This window comes from Zingiber officinale, chromosome 2B (genome assembly GCF_018446385.1).
Source record: "Zingiber officinale cultivar Zhangliang chromosome 2B, Zo_v1.1, whole genome shotgun sequence".
NCBI lineage: Eukaryota > Viridiplantae > Streptophyta > Magnoliopsida > Zingiberales > Zingiberaceae > Zingiber > Zingiber officinale.
This window is the reverse complement of record NC_055989.1, coordinates 67,104,682-67,123,904: the sequence shown is the minus strand read 5'-3', so window position 1 is coordinate 67,123,904 and position 19,223 is coordinate 67,104,682. Positions and strand designations below refer to the sequence as shown.

At 38.1% G+C, this 19,223-nt stretch overlaps 1 protein-coding gene across 1 annotated transcript; it reads right to left on the bottom strand.

The window, feature by feature from the left end:
• Nucleotides 1–1,084: 1,084 nt before the first annotated feature.
• LOC122045775 (non-specific lipid transfer protein GPI-anchored 31-like) lies at nt 1,085–8,164 on the bottom strand. Its single transcript, XM_042606147.1, has 4 exons — nt 7,608–8,164; nt 7,447–7,479; nt 7,282–7,314; nt 1,085–1,438 (listed from the first exon to the last, which is right to left on the bottom strand). The coding sequence occupies exons 1-4, from the start codon at nt 7,942–7,944 to the stop codon at nt 1,284–1,286; spliced, it is 558 nt and encodes a 185-aa protein (XP_042462081.1). The 5' UTR covers nt 7,945–8,164; the 3' UTR covers nt 1,085–1,283.
• Nucleotides 8,165–19,223: the final 11,059 nt, after the last annotated feature.

Genomic DNA, 19,223 nt, shown 5'->3' with positions numbered 1-19,223 from the left:
TTTGTCGAGGGAGATACCAAGACCTACGCTCAATGCAGTTTACTTGAAACAGATTCGCCGCACTCCGACTGTGCTTCAAGAGTCTCTCAGATCATCTGTTGTTTATAATACAACAGCAGAACCACACACACAATAGTACCGGTTCTTCGTGACAAACTGAGAATGTACCCGAGTGCTATCACGAGTAGTTCAGTCGAGCGGATGCATGGCTGAAAGGAAAGAATCAGAGAACAAATGTGGAGGAATTCTTTTACTTTCGCTTCACTGCCTCTACTCTTATTCACAACCTTTTTTTATACGAGGGCTCACCCATGGTTGAAATGAATGACTGAGTTATGACCGTTCAATGATAAATTTAATGTCAGACATTATTGTCGAGATATTACAAAATCTCCATTAATAAGTTTAATGTTGGACATTATAGCCTAAACATTACGAAATTATCATTAATGGATTTAATGTTAGACATTATTGTCGAGACGTTATATAATCATCATTAATGAATTTAATGTTAGACATTATTGCCAAGATGTTATAGAATCACCCATTAATTTTAGATTAAGGCTTCTGTTATACTCTTGAACAAATAGTAAAAAGATATTCAAGAGACAAAACGTTGATTCATTCACTTGAAAAAATTTTATCTCGACCAATCCGACATTCAACGCAGGTAGATCGTACTTGCATACAAGTCAACTTGGTTCAATGCAAATACGAATCTTGGAATTACATCCTCTGTGCACTTACGCGTAAGATAATCAATCTCTCTATTTATTTGTTCACATCATCAATATATATATAACAATATAAACCAACCAACGATGATAGTGTCTTAAAATTTCCAATATGAAACCTTCTTCCTTTCAACCTCCTTTTCCCTTCCCATTTCTAACATTATTCTCCTTCAATATTGCTATTTTGTCTGCTAGAAATCGAGCGCTCACATACTCAACTTCAGCGGTAATTTAAGATTTCACAAAGGAAGACAAAACCCTAGACACACTGCAAATGTTTCGACTTACTTGACTTGCGTGAATGGTCCGACCGATCTATCAGAATCGATCAACCAACCCAAACGCTGGCGAAAGTGTAAAAGGCGATGATAAAAGATCTATTGATAAAGTGAGCAACTTGCAAATGGTTGCAAAAACAATTTTCAACTGCAGCCAACAAGAACCAAACAGCAAATTAAACTCAAACTAAGCACAGAAGTTCAGCACATAGGAACAAAAGCCACAGGTATCTCGAGTGGGACGGAAGCAACATGAAGAGCATGATGCAAATCAGTGAGACTGGTAGTACAACCACAGAAACACTGCAAAACAGCTGAGGAACTCGAAGGAAGGAGCTGGGAGTGCTGCCGCAGTTGAATTGGTCGGAGACGATGATGGTACTCCGGTGGAGACCGAGGAAGGCGCACCGCGTGAAGGGGACAAAGCTGCAGCATGAGAAAGGAACTCTTCAAGTGTTTTCTCAATAGCTTTTACTGAAGGTTAAGTTGCTCTCTGTGGATGAAATGATCAATACAAGGAACAAACACTGAAATCAAGCCCTGGTAAACATCTACTTTGTTAACTTCACCACAATTTTGATATATCGAGTTTTCAGTTCACAAAACAGTTTGATGGACTAAGGAGAGTATCTTTAAACAATTGACTGATCAGTCTAGCTTAGACATTTTCGATTAGAGGAGCCCGAACTCAGAATTCTTTGTTCATAGGAGTCCGATGATTGGCTTTATCTACATTTAGTTACACAATTATATAGGCTAGTTTAGCAACGCTATTGCGTACATTCATAGTTTGAAATGCCAAGGAGACTTCATGCAAAAATCGTATGAAGACCCTTCTATACCGCCACAAAACCCGATTTTGATTTAAATCCCAATCATTTGGAAGATCCAACTTATTTAATCTCGGTCTATAGCTTGTGAATGATCCGGACTAAATCATAGTTGGATCTTGTAGCTGCTAGGGGGAACCTTCACGTGAACAACCAAGATTACATCAAAACTAGATCCTGCAACTATTAAGGAAGTTTTCACACCATCCCATACAAAGGCCCCTTCATAGTTGGCACTTCGAAGGTTAGCTTATTGCTTCAGCTAAGCATGGCTGAGTTCAAAGCTCCCAGATGCCTTTCTAATCACCCAACCGGCATTGTCTCCATCCTAGAGGAGAGGACCCACATCAAAAAACCTTACAAGTTTTACAACATGTGGACTACTCATGAAGACTTCAATCGGCTGGTGGATAGAGGTTGGGAGCAAGCAAATGAGCTGGACCAAAGGGTCACAGCACAGTGCAGACTTAAGCTAAAGCTCAATCTATTGAAGAGAGATCTAAAGCAACTCAATAAGCAACATTTTCATCACATTAGTGAGCAAGCTGCTAGAGGAAGGTGCCAATTGGAGAACTTGCAGGAGGCTGGGCTAACAGGAGGTCAAATACAAAGAATTGCAGAGAGTAGCCATCAGGTTTACTGAGGTTGAATATCTCTTCTACCTGCAGCATGCCAAGTACAAATATTTCAAAGAGGTGGATAGGAACACTGCCTTTTTCCACTCCCCGGTGAAGAGAAATAATAAGAAGAGGAAAATAATGACCGTGGAGAAAAATAATGGTGAAGTAAACACTGCTTTTGCTCAAGTAATGAAGGAGTTCACAGATCATTTCCAGTTTCAGCTAGGTGTGCCAATCGAAAAAACCCCTATCCAGATGTCTTGTATGCAGTATGGGAGGCTCCTCACAACTAAGCAACAATCCAGCCTTATTATAATTCCAACAGAGGAGGAAATAAAAAAGGCTCTTTTTAATATTGGCGATCAAAAGGTTCCAAGACGTGATGGGTATGGGTCAAAAAATTTCCAGCATGCCTGAAGCACCATCAAGGCTGAGTTTATTGCTGCTGTATTAGTTTTTTACCAACAGGCGGCTGCTCAAACAATGGGATCACACTCTTAATCATATCCCTGATGCCAAAATCAGCCCATGCAAGCAAAATAAATGATTATAGGCCAATCTCGTATTCCACTGTCTACTACAAAGTGATCTCTAAGCTACTAGCAGCACATTTGGCAGATGAAGCAGACCACCTCCTTCACCCAGCTCAAGTTGCATTTGTAAAGGGCACAACCATAATGGATAACATCCACTTAGCTCAAGAGCTACTGAGGAACTACAACAGAAAGAGGCTATCCCCAAGATGCATTTTGAAGGTGGACCTCCAAAAGGTGTTTGACTCTGTAGACTAGGATTTCCTTAATCAAGATGTCTTCTTGTAGTTCTCGGAGATATGTATTTCATAGATCAGAGAGTGCATCACTACTACATCATTTTCCTTGCCAATTAATGGTGGCTGATACGGGATGTAATGAGCAAACCCAGGATATGATATGGCAGTCAAAGTCAAGGGGACGTGACAATCAAAGTCAAGTAAGGGGACATGGCGTTCAAACATTCCCCAACCGGCTTTGTTATTCGCCCAGCGCTAAGGCTCGCAGTGCCAACCTGACCGAATTACAAGTCGTTCGGAATAGAGCCAACCGGCCCTTAAGCCGATCGGACATAGGGGTTTAATGCTTTACTCTTGAATTGGGAAGCTGGCACGTCCGGTCATTCAATAGCTGACCGAGTTTAGGGGGTGCCTGACCCACCTCGCAATCGATCGACCATAGGTCCGATCGAGAGAAAGGTCAAACTCCTTACTCTGTGCGAGCCTCTCGACACATGCCTGGTCGACCTTATTATGGGTCATCCCTATGGGTTACCACCCGACAATATGCTTGTGTAGCCGTTCGGTAGAATTCTAGGTTCACTTTACCTACAAATTATTATACACTCGGCTGAACAAAAGGCCGACCGGGCCTAAGGCACTTCGGCTTAAAGTATCGATCAAACCTCTCATAACACAGCTTCATTTCTCTGGGCAGCTTCATTTCTCTACGGTCGGACAAAAGGCCAACCGGACGTAAGGCACTTAGCTTCATATTGCTACCCGGTTGGATTCCCAGCACGCACAAGTTATCAAATGGATTTCCAGCATGCACAGGTTATTATATTGCTTCTCAAATAGACTTCCAACATGTCCAAGGTATTATATTATTCTCCGAATGGATGGCTAACACCATGCAGCACTTGACCAAGTAATTTAATGTAAGGACATGCATAAAGACGGTCGACCAAGATATACTCAACAAACAATATGAGGAGAGAATCCTAACAACCTATTAGAATAACAACGATATGTCAGAGAATATTCGTTTGGAACTTTCTTCAGGGATTATTATGTTTCTCATCAGCTGACCACATATGACAACATATTCCTTTAATCGCCTTGTCAATGGCATAAGATATAAACGACAAAGGAGGTACACATGTGGATAAGGGAAGATTCCTCAGAAAATTATTGCACAGATTGTACCCTTTCCGTAACTCGACAACGTCTGACATTCTTCGCCACGTCATGATTACGGAGGTTATGCTCTCTGAACATCTCAAGCGTACGTTCGCACGCACGTTCTCTACTATTCTTCATTCACCCGTTCGGAATTTATTCTGACTTGAGCGTCGGAGGGCCTTCGCTAAGGACTCCCCTTGTCTCAGTGTACGCAGGATTGAAAGGAAGCCTCTCCGTGAAATAAAAAGTCTTATCCCAATCAATAACCAAGCCACCGTTGTCAGCGCGTCATCTCTTCAATTTTCAGACAGAATCAGTGGCATTTATGGGTATTTTTGAGAAACCAAAGGTCTTAGGCAGGGGGGCCCATTATCTGTCTATCTTTTGGCATCTGATGGAGTATATGGCATGACTACTACAATAACACACCATACTGTCTGATTTTCACTCTCACTCAAAGTGTGAGCATCTCAGAATTGCCCACTTAGCTTATGCAGACGATCTGTTACTGCTAGCCAGAGGACATATACCTTCAGTCACCATCTTGGCCACAAGGGTTCTCTCCGTTGGCAAGGTCTGCTCTCTGAACATCTCAAGCGTACGCTCGCACGCACGTTCTCTACTATTCTTCATTCACCCGTCCGAAATTTATTCTGACTTGAGCGTCGGAGGGCCTTCGCCAAGGACTCCCCTTGTCTCAGTGTACGCAGGATTGAAAGGAAGCCTCTCCGTGGAGTAAAAAGTCTTCTCCCAGTCAACAACCAAGCCACCGTTGTCAGCGCGTCATCTCTTCAGTTTTCATATAGAATCAGTGGCATTTATGGGTATTTTTGAGAAACCAAAGGTCTTAGGAAAGGGGGCCCATTATCTGTCTATCTTTTGGCATCTGATGGAGTATATGACATGACTACTACAATAACACACCATACTGTCTGATTTTCACTCTCACTCAAAGTGTGAGCATCTCAGAATTGCCCACTTAGCTTATGCAGACGATCTGTTACTGCTAGCCAGAGGACATATACCTTCAGTCACCATCTTGGCCACATGCTTGACATCGTTTGGAGAAATGACCAACCTTTATGCAAATCTAGTAAAATCCTGTATCTACATGGCAAGAGTGGAAAAGCCGAATTTTGACCATCGCGAGCTTTTAGTAAGGCAACATACCTTTTAGATACTTTGGAACCCCCTTGACCTCAGCAAAGTTACGGATAGCATATTACATCCCACCCAAGGATTCTTTCTGGGCCAAAGAACACCCTATCATATGCAGGAAAAGAACAACTTATCACCTCAGTGTGGCAGGAAGTAGAGTGCTTTTGGAAGTCCATTCTTTCGCTGCCATGCGGTGTTATTGACCATATCTATAGCCTCTTGAAGGGTTACATGTGGGCAATCAAGCACCCTCTAATAGCATGGGCAAAGTTGTGCAAACCCAAGGCGGAGAAAAGGGGTGAACGGTGATTGGATTGATGAGAAAATAGAATCCTGGGTCGCGAACAGTGATTTGGTTGATGATGAAGAAAGAGAATTCTTGGTTCAGTTCTCCACCTTAACGACCGAAAAAGAAAAAAGGATTGATCAAATTCTATTGAGTCTAACTCATAGTGATCATTTATCAAAGAATGACTCTGGTTATCAAATGATTGAACAACCGGGAGGTCTAAGATTGAGGGATTTGAAAGCATTGAATATTGTGTTCTCAGCCAAGGTACTATGGCGAATTCAAGAGAAGCAGGACACACTATGGATCAGATGGGTTCATCACACTTACCTCAGGCATGTGGATATATATGGGAATGACAAACCAAGTACATGGACTCTCCGCTGATCAAGAAGTTACTACAGCTTAGGGACAACATTTTGACTACAGTTAGCACCTCAGAAGCTCCAGCAAAGCAGTTGGCATCATGGTTCAACCAAGGCAAGGGGGAGTGCAAAAAGCTCATGACCACTTAAGGGATGTGGGCATGAGGAAGGCATGGGTGAGCACTATCTGAAAGAGCTATCTGCAACCGAGCCATACATTATGGATACTGACACACAGGATGCTGCCCACTAGAGACAGGTAGGAGTACCTTGAGGGCAGGAGGTGCACCTTCTGCAGATTGGTGGTGGAAACATAGGAGCATGTTTTCTTAGATGTCAACCGATTAGGGAGTTGTGGAGGAGAATTATCATGAGATGTTCACATATTAGCGAATGCTCAGAGTTTTCAAGAAGTACTATCGAGAGACCAATAGCTCGATGAAGGCTCAATACCTTGCTATGTCATCCATGATCCACTATGTATGGACGGTAAGGAACCGAAACATGTTTGAGGGTGTGAATTTCAATGTCGAGCTGATTTTTTAGAAAAATACATGTACGTGTCAACCAGTCTTGGGATCTACTCAGATTTGTTACTTTATCAGACATGAGTAGCTATCCTTGGCCAACTTTGTACACTTTGCCTCTTTTATATCTACATTTATCTTTCCATAAAAAAAAACAACTTATTTTGTAGGGCAGGCACATGTCCTTTGCCCCTTGGTTAAGGAAAAGACCCAACAAGCCATTTGCTACTCCAAGACAATGCCTCTTACTCCATAGTCCTTGGCATAAAGGCTATCCAATTCAATCGACTTAACCGTTTCATTCATTCGGGGTTCGACTCAGTGCAAAAGTCTGCACCAGTAGCTCGAGATCAAGCCACTTAACCAGTCTGCACGAGTCTGGTTTCAAATACACTAGCTACTCCAATTACTCTACTTCTTAGTGATTAGCTATCTATCACTCACACAATTCCAAGAAACAAGTTTTTCTGCTCAATCTCAGGGAAAAAAATAATGGAAATTTACTTTAAAATATGATCTCAGGCATTGTAATTGAGTAACATACCTGGAGCACCAGCAGGAGCACCGGCAATGGAAACTGCAAAGCAAACCCCAAAACACAACTCTCTCAACATGAACAAGGAGGAGGAAGAAGAGGAGAAAGCGGGAAAAATGGAGGAAAATTAATGGAAATTTTCTGTAAAATATGACCTCGAGCATTGTAACTTACCAGGAGCAGCGCCAGGTGCACCGGCAATGGAAACTGCAAAGCAAAACCCAATACACAACTCTCTCAACATGAACAAGAAGAAGGAGGAGGAAGAGGAGGAGGAGAAAGCTACAAATATGGGGGGGAAAAGGAGGAGTTTTGAGTAAGGGAGAAGAGCATACTGTTGCAGTTGGAAGCTGAAGGGGTGGAGACGCCGCAGGCGGAGGGCAGGGTGAGGGCCTTGGTGACGTTGACATTGAAGGCTTGGCCTTGGCTGGATAGGTAGCAGAGGCAGGAGGCGGCCTCCTTGATCACCTTTCTGAGGCCGGAGCAGCACTGGGCGTCCGGCTTGGCAGCGGTGCTGCCGTTGGAGACGAAGGAGAGGCAGTCAATGAGGTTGATGACCTCGGAGGAGCAGTCGAGGGAGGGCGATGGAGCGGCAACGGGAGGAGCAGCTTGGCTGACGTGAACGCCGGAGTTGAAGCAGAGGAGGAGCAGGAGGGGGAGGGAAAATGACATTTTTTTTGTGGAGAGGTTGCAACTGGAGGGGGGATTTGATCGGAAAGGAGAAGTGCAGTGTGGAATGGAGAAAATGGGAGGGTCTTGGAGATGGAGGTGACCTGTCGGAATGATGAGTGCAGGTAGCGGCGACGGCGGTGGGCTGGTGGATGTGGGCTGGGGAGGGAGCTGGACCACTGGTCGGTCCACTGCTTGGGAAAATGGGGAAGTGAGAGGAAGATTCCTTTATCTTTTTGCCATAATTTATTTCTTGGGTGAAAAACTAAAACAATACGCTCTAGTTAAAACCGTTGAATAATAATTTTAATTAAAGGAAAATTATTCAAAACTCCCGATAAACAAGCCATGCTCCCACTCGATTCAATACATATTAATTTATCTAATTATTTTTTTTTATTTTTTATATGTACATACAATCTAAAATAACATATAATTCTTCTTAAATTTAATACATTTAATTAAAATCTGAGAATCATATTAATTAATATACTATTTTTTTAAATGATACTGAATGTAAAAAAAATTATAACTCCTTTTAGACTTTTCGTACTTATAAAAATATTATAATTAAATAAATTAATATCTATTATATTTAATTAGGGAGTAAAAATAAATATTTTTTATATATATAAAGGGAAGATAAAGTTTAAATTATGTTTGAAATTTTTAAGACAATTGATCGTTTAATTTTAATTTAATTGACACTAAAATAAATAAAATACTTTTGATTAATAAATATAAGTGTTTTATGATAATATTGACTCTTTGATTTTTATTCTTATTTATTTATTTCTTTCCCTACTTTATAATTTTAAATATTATATCTATTTTATAGTTTATAAAATAAGTCTAGAATATCATTTGATTTTTAAATATAGAATACGATCCTTTTCGAAAGTAATGCAAATGGTTAGTTGAAAATGTGACTCTATCATTGACTGAATTAAGATTCGATATTATTCTATAACACAAAGAGTATTAGTGTCAGATCAAAAAAGGGGTTTTCGATGTTGATCATCTTACGCTCAAATTAGTGATCAATTTGTGAAGAGGAAATAATGAAGACGAATAGTAGCAAATAAGCGTATAAAATTATAGAATATCACATATCATCGCATATAGATAAAGACCCCTTCTTATAGTGTCACTGTTATATCTACGCACATATCTCAAAATATTTACGCATTTTCCAAAGCACTCCTAAGAAAGAATAGGTCATAAAGTGATTTCGACATCTTTCCTTAAAGAGATCCATAAATCCCTGTGATATGATACGATGGAAACTTCGAAGGTGTGATTTATTTGCAGGATATTCCTTGTCTCTCATAAAACAAACTTCCAAAAGAGAGTATGAAGCTATCGGTCCTTGGGGCCACACTGGATCGACCGACCATTACTCAAGAACGTCACTCGCTTAGGCTTGTCAGACGGGGCTAAGTGAGTACCGGTCTTCATTCGACCTTTATCTCACATTAAGGACGTCATATGCCTAATCGGGTTGTAAGTTTGATCGGCTGGTCGGAAGGCCCGATTGGCTAGGTTTTCCCCTGATTATTACACCCTAAAGTCTTGAAGCCCGATCGACCATCCGATCAGCCATCCAAGACTTGAACGGGCCACCCCAAGGTTCGACCAGCCACTCGAGGGTCTCCTTATGGCCCATTGGAGTGTGTCCCTAGCTCAATTGGTGACTCTGAAGATTGACCACTTCTTAACTTTGATTGCCATGCTAGTCGGTCTTTCACCTTATGACCTGTTTGTTGAATATGTGTGAATGGAAAAGAAGTGGAAGAGGATAAAAGTTCCATTGTGAATGAGATTTTAGTCTCACATTGAGAGTTTCTTGGTATATTGGTTGATTTATATTGATTTATATGCATTGAGGATGTGAACAAATACATGGGGAGATGCTCTCTCTCACGTGTGGGTGCCCGGGGGGGGAGGGGTGTGTAAATCTAAGGCTCAGATTGCATTGAACCATGTTGACTCGTGTGCGGGCATGACCTGCGCAAGCCGAATGCCGAACCGGTTGGGGCAAAATTTACCCAAGCGGAACAACTAACATTTTACCACATACATCTTTTGCTGCTATGTAACAGATGCATTAAATTTGAGATTAATGCAAAATCGAAACGGTTGATTGATAACGAGTGAAACGGTGGACATTTCACTGCTCGACAAGTAATGGTCATTAATCGACCATTAATGCAGCTGTTGATCTGAGCTCCTATATAAGGAGGTTGTGATCATAGGTTTACAGACACACTGAAAAGTAGCAGAAGCTCTTCGCCTGCGTTCCCTCTTCCTCTGTCGTGCAACTCCTGCTCGGCGGAGTGCACGTGATAACAGTTGGGTACCATTCAGTTCGCTATGACCACCAGTGCTTGGTGGAATCACGGTTAGCCGTTGTATCCTGGAAACAGACTGTTGGAAATGGGGATAATGGGGAACGTGGTCCATGTTCCCCACTACTCATAATGGAAAAGTCCATTATGCCCCTAGTGTATTTCCCTATATAAAGGGGGTCCGTCCTGTTGGTTGCTACTCGGAAAACCTAGAGGTTCCACTGTACAAAAATTTTGTACAAAGGTCTGAACCTTTTCCTAGCTACCATGTGTTCTTTTAAATTAAATTTTGGATCGCCTGCGGAACTTAACACGTTTGATCCAAAACTTAATCTATTCGTTCTTTTAGGTTTTGACTTGGGTCTCCTGTGGAACTTAACACGTTCGACCCAAATCACCTTAAGTTATTAATTCTATTAAATATTAATTTCCATAATTGGTTCCCAGTACTGACGTGGCGAGGCACATGGCCTTCTTGGATATGGGAGCAACCACCACCGACTAGACAAAACCTTTTATGGAAAGCTAATATTTAATTTCCTAAAATAACTTTAGGTTAACCGAAAAGAATAATCAAATCACAAGGAAAAAAAAACAAAAGAACACAACATCGAAAAACATATTCGAAATACTAGAATCGCATGCCTCTTGTATTTAGTATTATTTCCAAAAATAACTAGTAAGATGCGGAAAGAAAAAATACTAGTTATATCTTTTAGAAAAACCTCTTGATCTTCTACCGTATTCCTCTTCTAACCTCGAACGTTGTGTGGGCAACGATCTTCCGAGATGAGAAACCACCAAAGCACCTTCTCCTTTCTTCAAATTTCGGCCAAGCACAAAGCTTCCAAAAGATGAAGATCTTTTCCACTAACCAAGCTCCAAGGGATGTAGGCTTTCTCTCCTTCTTCATCAAGCTAGATCCGGCCACCAATTAAAACTCCATGAGCATGAAGAGGTTCGGCCACAAAGAGAAGAAGAAGAGAAGAAGGAAGGGCTGGCCACACCACCAAGGAAAAGAGGAAGAAAAATAGAATAGAGTCGTTAGCCTTGAAGCCTCCTCTACCCCCTCTTTTATAATCCTTGGTCTTGGCAAATAAGGAAAATTTAATAAAAATTTCCTTAATTCTTTTTCCATTGAAAAGAAAAAATTATTTAATTAAAAATAATTTTCTTTTTCAAATACAATGGTCGGCCACCTCAAGCCCCAAATCAAGGAAAGTTTTAATTAAAATAAGAATTAAAACTTCCTAATTTGTTTCCGGAAATTTATAAAAATTTCTCCAATAATTTAATCCCTTCATGATTGGTTTATAAAAAGGAAATTTAATAAATTAAAATCTTTCTTTTAAACATGTGGATAAAAAGAAAGTTATCTCTAAAAATTAAAATCTCTTTTAATCTACAAATAAGGAAAGATATCAAATCTTTTCTTAATCTTTTGTATAAACTTATAAAAGAGAATATTTAATTTTAAACTCTCTTTTAAATCATGAGCATGATTAAAAAGGAAAGTTTTCTTAAAATTTAAAATCCTCCTTTAATCAACAAATAAGGAAAGATTTCAAATTTTAAACTCTCTTTTAAACATGTAGATGATTTACAAATAAGGAAAGTTTTTACCAAAAATTAAAACCATCCTTTTAAACTACAAATAAGGAAAGAGATTAATCTCTTCTCTTAATCTTTTGTAGAAAGCTATAAAAGGAATTTTTTAATTTTTAAACTCTCTTTTAAAATCATGATATCCACATAAGAAATAATTTTAATAAAAATCCTTTTTAATATTCTAGTGGCCGGCCACCTACATGACTCATCCACTTTATCTTGGCCGGCCCTAGCTTGGGTTCCAAGCTAGCTTGGCCGACCCCATTGGATGGGTAAGAAGGTGGGTATGCGGTGGGTATAAATCTCTATATACTAGAGGATACGATAGGGACCGAGAGGAGGAATTGGTTTTGGTCTCCCGATAAAATTAAGCATCCCGTGTTCGCCCCGAACACACAACTTAATTTCATCAATAATAATTCATTCCACTAAAGAACTATTATTGAACTACCGCACCAATCCCAAATTACATTTTGGGCTCCTTCTTATTATGAGTGTGTTAGTCTCCCTGTGTTTAAGATAACAAATGTCCACTAATTAAGTAAGTTACTGACAACTCACTTAATTAATATCTAGCTCCAAGAGTAGTACCACTCAACTTCATCGTCATGTCGGACTAAGTCCACCTGCAGGGTTTAACATGACAATCCTTATGAGCTCCTCTTGGGGGAATTATCAACCTAGATTACTAGGACACGCTTCCTTCTATAATCAACAACACACACTATAAGTGATATCATTTCCCAACTTATCGGGCTTATTGATTTATCGAACTAAATCTCACCCATTGATAAATTAAAGAAATAAATATCAAATATATGTGCTTGTTATTATATTAGGATTAAGAGCACACACTTCCATAATAACTGAGGTCTTTGTCCCTTTATAAAGTCAATATAAAAGAAACGACCTCTAATGGTCCTACTCAATACACTCTTAGTGTACTAGTGTAATTATATAGTTAAGATAAACTAACATCTAATTACACTACGACCTTCCAATGGTTTGTTCCTTTCCATTATGGTCGTGAGCTACTGTTTATAATTTATAAGGTACTGATAACATGATCTTCTGTGTGTGACATCACACACCATGTTATCTACAATATAAATTAATTGAACAACTACATTTATCACAAATGTAGACATTTGACCAATGTGATTCTTATTTCTAGATAAATGTTTATACCAAAAGCTAGGCTTTTAGTATACACTCTAACAATCTCCCACTTATACTAAAAGACTAAGCTGCCATATCTGCTGCCATACATCTGATTCTCATGCCTTTTAAAAAGCTCTTGCCTTAAGGACCTTAGGTTATCATCTGATGTAATCTAGGCGGCAACAACTTCTCCTCGTTAGACAATTTCTCGTATTGGGTAGTACTTGCGCTTTATTGTGTTTACTTGCCTTATAGACTCATGGTTTCTTCGAGTTTGTTACTGCACCATTATTATTACAATAAATTGTAATATTCTTTGGACAAACTAGAAATCATATCTAAGTCTATCTTGAGGTAATTAAGTCATTCAGCTTTTATGACTACCTCAGAGGCTTGCCATATACTCAACTTCTATGGTGGAGTCCAGAAAAACACCTATGCTTATCACTCTTCCATAGTTATGACTTTTCCTCCTAAAGTAAACACAAAACCCCGAGGTCGACTTATTATTGTCCCTATCCGATTGGAAGTCAAAATCCGTGTAACCCACAGGGACCAAATTAACTGCCTTGTAAGCTAGCATATAATCTCTAGTGCCTCTAAGGTACTTTAATATAGGCTTTACTGCAGTCCAATGTCCTTGTCTAGGGTTACTTTGATATCTGCTAACTATGTCCTTGGCAAAACATATTTCTGATCTCGTGCATAGCATACATTAGGTTGTCTAACTGCCGAAGCATAAAGAACTCCCTACATGTCCTCAATCTCCTTTGATGTCATCAGAGACATCTCTTTAGATAAAGACACTCCATGCTTAAAAGGTAAGAAACCTTTCGAGGAGTTTTGCATGCTTAAAACAAGCAAGGATTTTCCGATGTATTAAGCTTGGGATAAGTAAAATATATATTTTCTTTCGATCCTTTATTATTTTGATCTCAAAAATATATACATTCTCACAAGTCCTTTATATCGAATTATTTGGACAACCATACTCTTATTTCTTACAACATTTTGATATTGTTTCCAACTACCAAAAATGTTATCTACGTATAGTACAAGAAATACCACCACGTTTCCATCACACCTTTTGTATACACAAGACTTATCAGTTTACTCAATAAATCCATAGGTCTGGATTACTTTGATAAACCGGATGTTCCAAGACCTTAAAGCTTTGCCTCAGTCCATAGACTGATTGAGCTTGCACACAAGATGCTCTTAGCCCTTTGCAATGAACCCTTCTGGTTGCTTTATATGGATGCTTTCATCAAGACTTACATTAAGGAATGCTGTCTTGACATCCACCTACCAAATAGATAAAAGAATCCGGATAGACTTAAGTATGGCTACCAGTGAAAAAGTTTCCTTTTTCATCAAGCCTTGCTTTGAAAGTTACTACCTTCCTTTCTATCCCTCTTTTCCTATTATAGACCTTTTTACACCCAAAGGCTTTTACACCATTTGGTGGTTCTACAAACTTCTAGATTTTATTAGAATACATATATTCTAATTCTGTTATTCATTACTCTATGCCAAGATGTTGCATCTTTATCTTAGAGTGTTTCGTCATATGTCCGGAGATCAGGTTCATGTCCTCCAGGGATCGAGTCCAAAAACTCTCCCAAAACATGAATCTTTTTAGGTTGCCTAACAACTCTCCCACTACGACAAGGCACTTTTTGCAATTGTGTATCATTTGTGATACGTGTTGCAGTTTCCTTGTGGTATCTCATCTTGTACAGTTGGTACTAGATTAGACATGCCTTTTATTATTTCCTTAAGAACAAATTTTCTTATGGACACATGGTTTATTACATAGTCCTTTTCTAAAAATCGATCATTGATGCTAACAAAGACCTTCTGATTTTTAAGACTATAAACCTACTTTCATTTCACTAGGATAACCCACAAACAAGTGAATTCCTGTCCAACTTATCATTGTCTCTCTTCTGCATATGTGCTGGACTACCCGAATCCGAATATGCTTCGAAATAGGCTTATGCCTATTCAGCAATTCTATATGAGTAGAGAGTTCTGACTTTAGAAGGTACTATATTCACTCCCGTTTCCAGAGTATATCCTTAAAATGATTTTGATAATATTCTTAATAACTCATCAATCTACTTATTTCCATAAGAGTCCTATACCTTCCTTTTCCTACACCATTCTGTTGGGGTGTACCAGGTGCAGTTAGTTGGGATTGAATCCCTACTTCTGATAAATGACTCCTAAATTCTCCCAAGAGGTACTTGCCACTACGATCTTACCGTAGTGTCTTGATACTTTTACTTTGTCGTTTCTCCACATCAGCCTCGTACTCTTTGAACTAATCAAAGCACTTAGACTTGTTGCACATCAAGTAAATATATCCGTATCTCAAATAGTTGTCTATAAAATAGATGAAATATTTGAAACAACCTCTTGCCTGGATGCTCATAGGATCACACAAATCAGAATGAACCAATTCCAATATATCTTTGACTCCATACCCCTTAGACTTAAAAGCTTCTTGATTATTTTTCCTTCCAAGTAAGACTCGTAGGTTGGAAAGATTTCCACTACTAATGAACCCAAAAGTTCATCAGCTACCAATGAATCCTACTCAAGTTAATATAACCTAGCCTTAGAAGCCAAAGATATAATTGGTTCATTTTCGAAGGTTACTTTCTCTTAAAGTTAGAAGATGTGTTACTAATTTCCATTTGTTGCATCGTGAGAGTTATTGGATTTATAAATTGCCAACCAAAGTACCAGAACAGATAACTTCCCTCTTTTTCTTAATAACAACTTTGTTATTAAAAGAGGCAGAACATCAAGTTCTTTGAATAGTTTAGAAACTGAAAACTAGTTCTTTCTAAACTTGGTGCGTAAAGACACTTACTCAAAAATCTATGTTTTATTCTTATCAAAAGATAAACATCTCCCACTGCAACAGCTACCATTTTTACAGTAGTGCCCATGTAGACGTTGTTTTAATTTTCATTTAGTTGCCGAGTTTCCTGGAACCCTGCAATGAATTGCGGACATGATTAATGGCATCTGTATCTACACTTCAGGTTCTGGTAGATAACACCACTAAACATGTTTCAACTAATGAATTAAATATACCTATATTGTTCTTAGTTCTAAAAAGACAGTCTACCTTAATGTCCAAGTCCTATTTTCAATCATTACAATTGGGATTACTAAGTCTTTCTTATAGTATGACTACTAGGAGATTGACAAACATTTTAAATCCTAAGAATCACAAAAATGCTTGGTCAAGATCAACTCCTTAAAAATCCCCATGAATTTTGTATGCCACGATAGTGTGGACGTATACAAAATCGAAGAGGAGATTTTATTCATTAATTTTATTATCTCGTCAACTTTACTTTATGACGAATAAAATTAATAGTTGATCTGTCTTTGATCAAATATTTGGTCAAAAACTTTTGAATTTTAAAAAATATTGATTCCTCAAATAATATTATTTAAATTCACCAACACCTCAAACACCGTGAATTTTGCATGCCACGTTAGTGTGGACGTATACAAATTCAACATTTGTAAAAGGAGGGTTTTAACCCATTAATTTTATTATCTTATCAACCTAACTTTTTGACAAATAAAATTAATAGTTGGTATCATTTGGTCACACAAATAATAGCAGTGACTATTAGATGTGTCTAAGTGTATACCATTACTTGACACTAAGTCCATTAATAAGATTATGCCCCTTCCGTTGGGGAAGATCACACGCTCTTAATTAACTTCCTATATTCATCCAAAAAATGGAAGTCTGTTCTAGTAATCCACAAACAAGCTCATCCGTTATGGAGGAAGGCACTCAGAGCCAACGCGCAATCTTGTTTGCATCACTTACAAACCAGTAATGGAGACCATGAGATTTACTTAAAAATCCCTCTCCCACTTAGTTATTTATAAATGAGGAATTTTAACTATGCTAGCCTACTAAATATGTAAACTAACATGCACACACAGCACAATATAAAAGCAATAAATAGAAAATCTAATTTTCAACTATTATGGCTTTTATCTCTTGTTGTCCTCCGTGTGTTGTCATCCCAAGCTGCTGCCATATTTGGCCACTGCCACCGGGTCTAGCTGTCGCATCCATCTTGCTCCTAGTTCCGCTGCGCCTATGGTCCTTAGAAGGTTCCACGCTTTGCAAAATTCGATCCGCGACATAAATAGAATTTTACATTTTGATCCTATATTCCTCAAAGGAATGTACATGTAAACTAGATCGAACATAAAATAAAATTTACATCCATCGATCCTATATTCCATCAAAGGAATGTACATGTAACTAGATCAAAAATAAAATACTAATAAAACTAAATACAGCTCCTGCTGTATTTTATAATACAATCATGCACACACAATAAAATGCCATTGACATGTCCAAGAGTCCAATCACACACATAATAACTATAAGCCATAATAGTTGGATCCTGCATCCACAAAGTTAGCACATCCTACTATTATCCTGCCTAAATTATGTATGACATGTGCATAATTAAACTAATACCAAATACACAGAGGCAAAACCCTAGCTCTGATACCAATTGTTGGTTGCTACTCGGAAAACCTAGAGGTTCCACTGTACAAAAATTTTGTACAAAGGTCTGAACCTTTTCCTAGCTACCATGTGTTCTTTTAAATTAAATTTTGGATCGCCTGCGGAACTTAACACGTTTGATCCAAAACTTAATCTATTTGTTCTTTTAGGTTTTGACTTGGGTCTCCTGCGGAACATAACACGTTCGACCCAAATCACCTTAAGTTATTAATTCTATTAAATATTAATTTCCATAATTGGTTTCCAGTACTGACGTGGCGAGGCACATGGCCTTCTTGGATATGGGAGCAACCACCACCGACTAGACAAAACCTTTTATGGAAAGCTAATATTTAATTTCCTAAAATAACTTTAGGTTAACCGAAAAGAATAATCAAATCACAAGGAAAAAAAACAAAAGAACACAACATCGAAAAACATATTCGAAATACTAGAATCGCATGCCTCTTATATTTAATATTATTTCCAAAAATAACTAGTAAGATGCGGAAAGAAAAAATACTAGTTATACCTTTTAGAAAAACCTCTTGATCTTCTACCGTATTCCTCTTCTAACCTCGAACGTTGTGTGGGCAACGATCTTCCGAGATGAGAAACCACCAAAGCACCTTCTCCTTTCTTCAAATTTCGGCCAAGCACAAAGCTTCCAAAAGATGAAGATCTTTTCCACCAACCAAGCTCCAAGGGATGTAGGCTTTCTCTCCTTCTTCATCAAGCTAGATTCGGCCACCAATTAAAACTCCATGAGCATGAAGAGGTTCGGCCACAAAGAGAAGAAGAAGAGAAGAAGGAAGGGCCGGCCACACCACCAAGGAAAAGAGGAAGAAAAATAGAATAGAGTCGTTAGCCTTGAAGTCTCCTCTACCCCCTCTTTTATAATCCTTGGTCTTGGCAAATAAGGAAAATTTAATAAAAATTTTCTTAATTCTTTTTCCATTGAAAAGAAAAAATTATTTAATTAAAAATAATTTTCTTTTTCAAATACAATGGTCGGCCACCTCAAGCCCCAAATCAAGGAAAGTTTTAATTAAAATAAGAATTAAAACTTCCTAATTTGTTTCCGGAAATTTATAAAAATTTCTCCAATAATTTAATCCCTTCATGATTGGTTTATAAAAAGGAAATTTAATAAATTAAAATCTTTCTTTTAAACATGTGGATAAAAAGAAAGTTATCTCTAAAAATTAAAATCTCTTTTAATCTACAAATAAGGAAAGATATCAAATCTTTTCTTAATCTTTTGTAGAAACTTATAAAAGAGAATATTTAATTTTAAACTCTCTTTTAAATCATGAGCATGATTAAAAAGGAAAGTTTTCTTAAAATTTAAAATCCTCCTTTAATCAACAAATAAGGAAAGATTTCAAATTTTAAACTCTCTTTTAAACATGTAGATGATTTACAAATAAGGAAAGTTTTTACCAAAAATTAAAACCATCCTTTTAAACTACAAATAAGGAAAGAGATTAATCTCTTCTCTTAATCTTTTGTAGAAAGCTATAAAAGGAAATTTTTAATTTTTAAACTCTCTTTTAAAATCATGATATCCACATAAGAAATAATTTTAATAAAAATCCCTT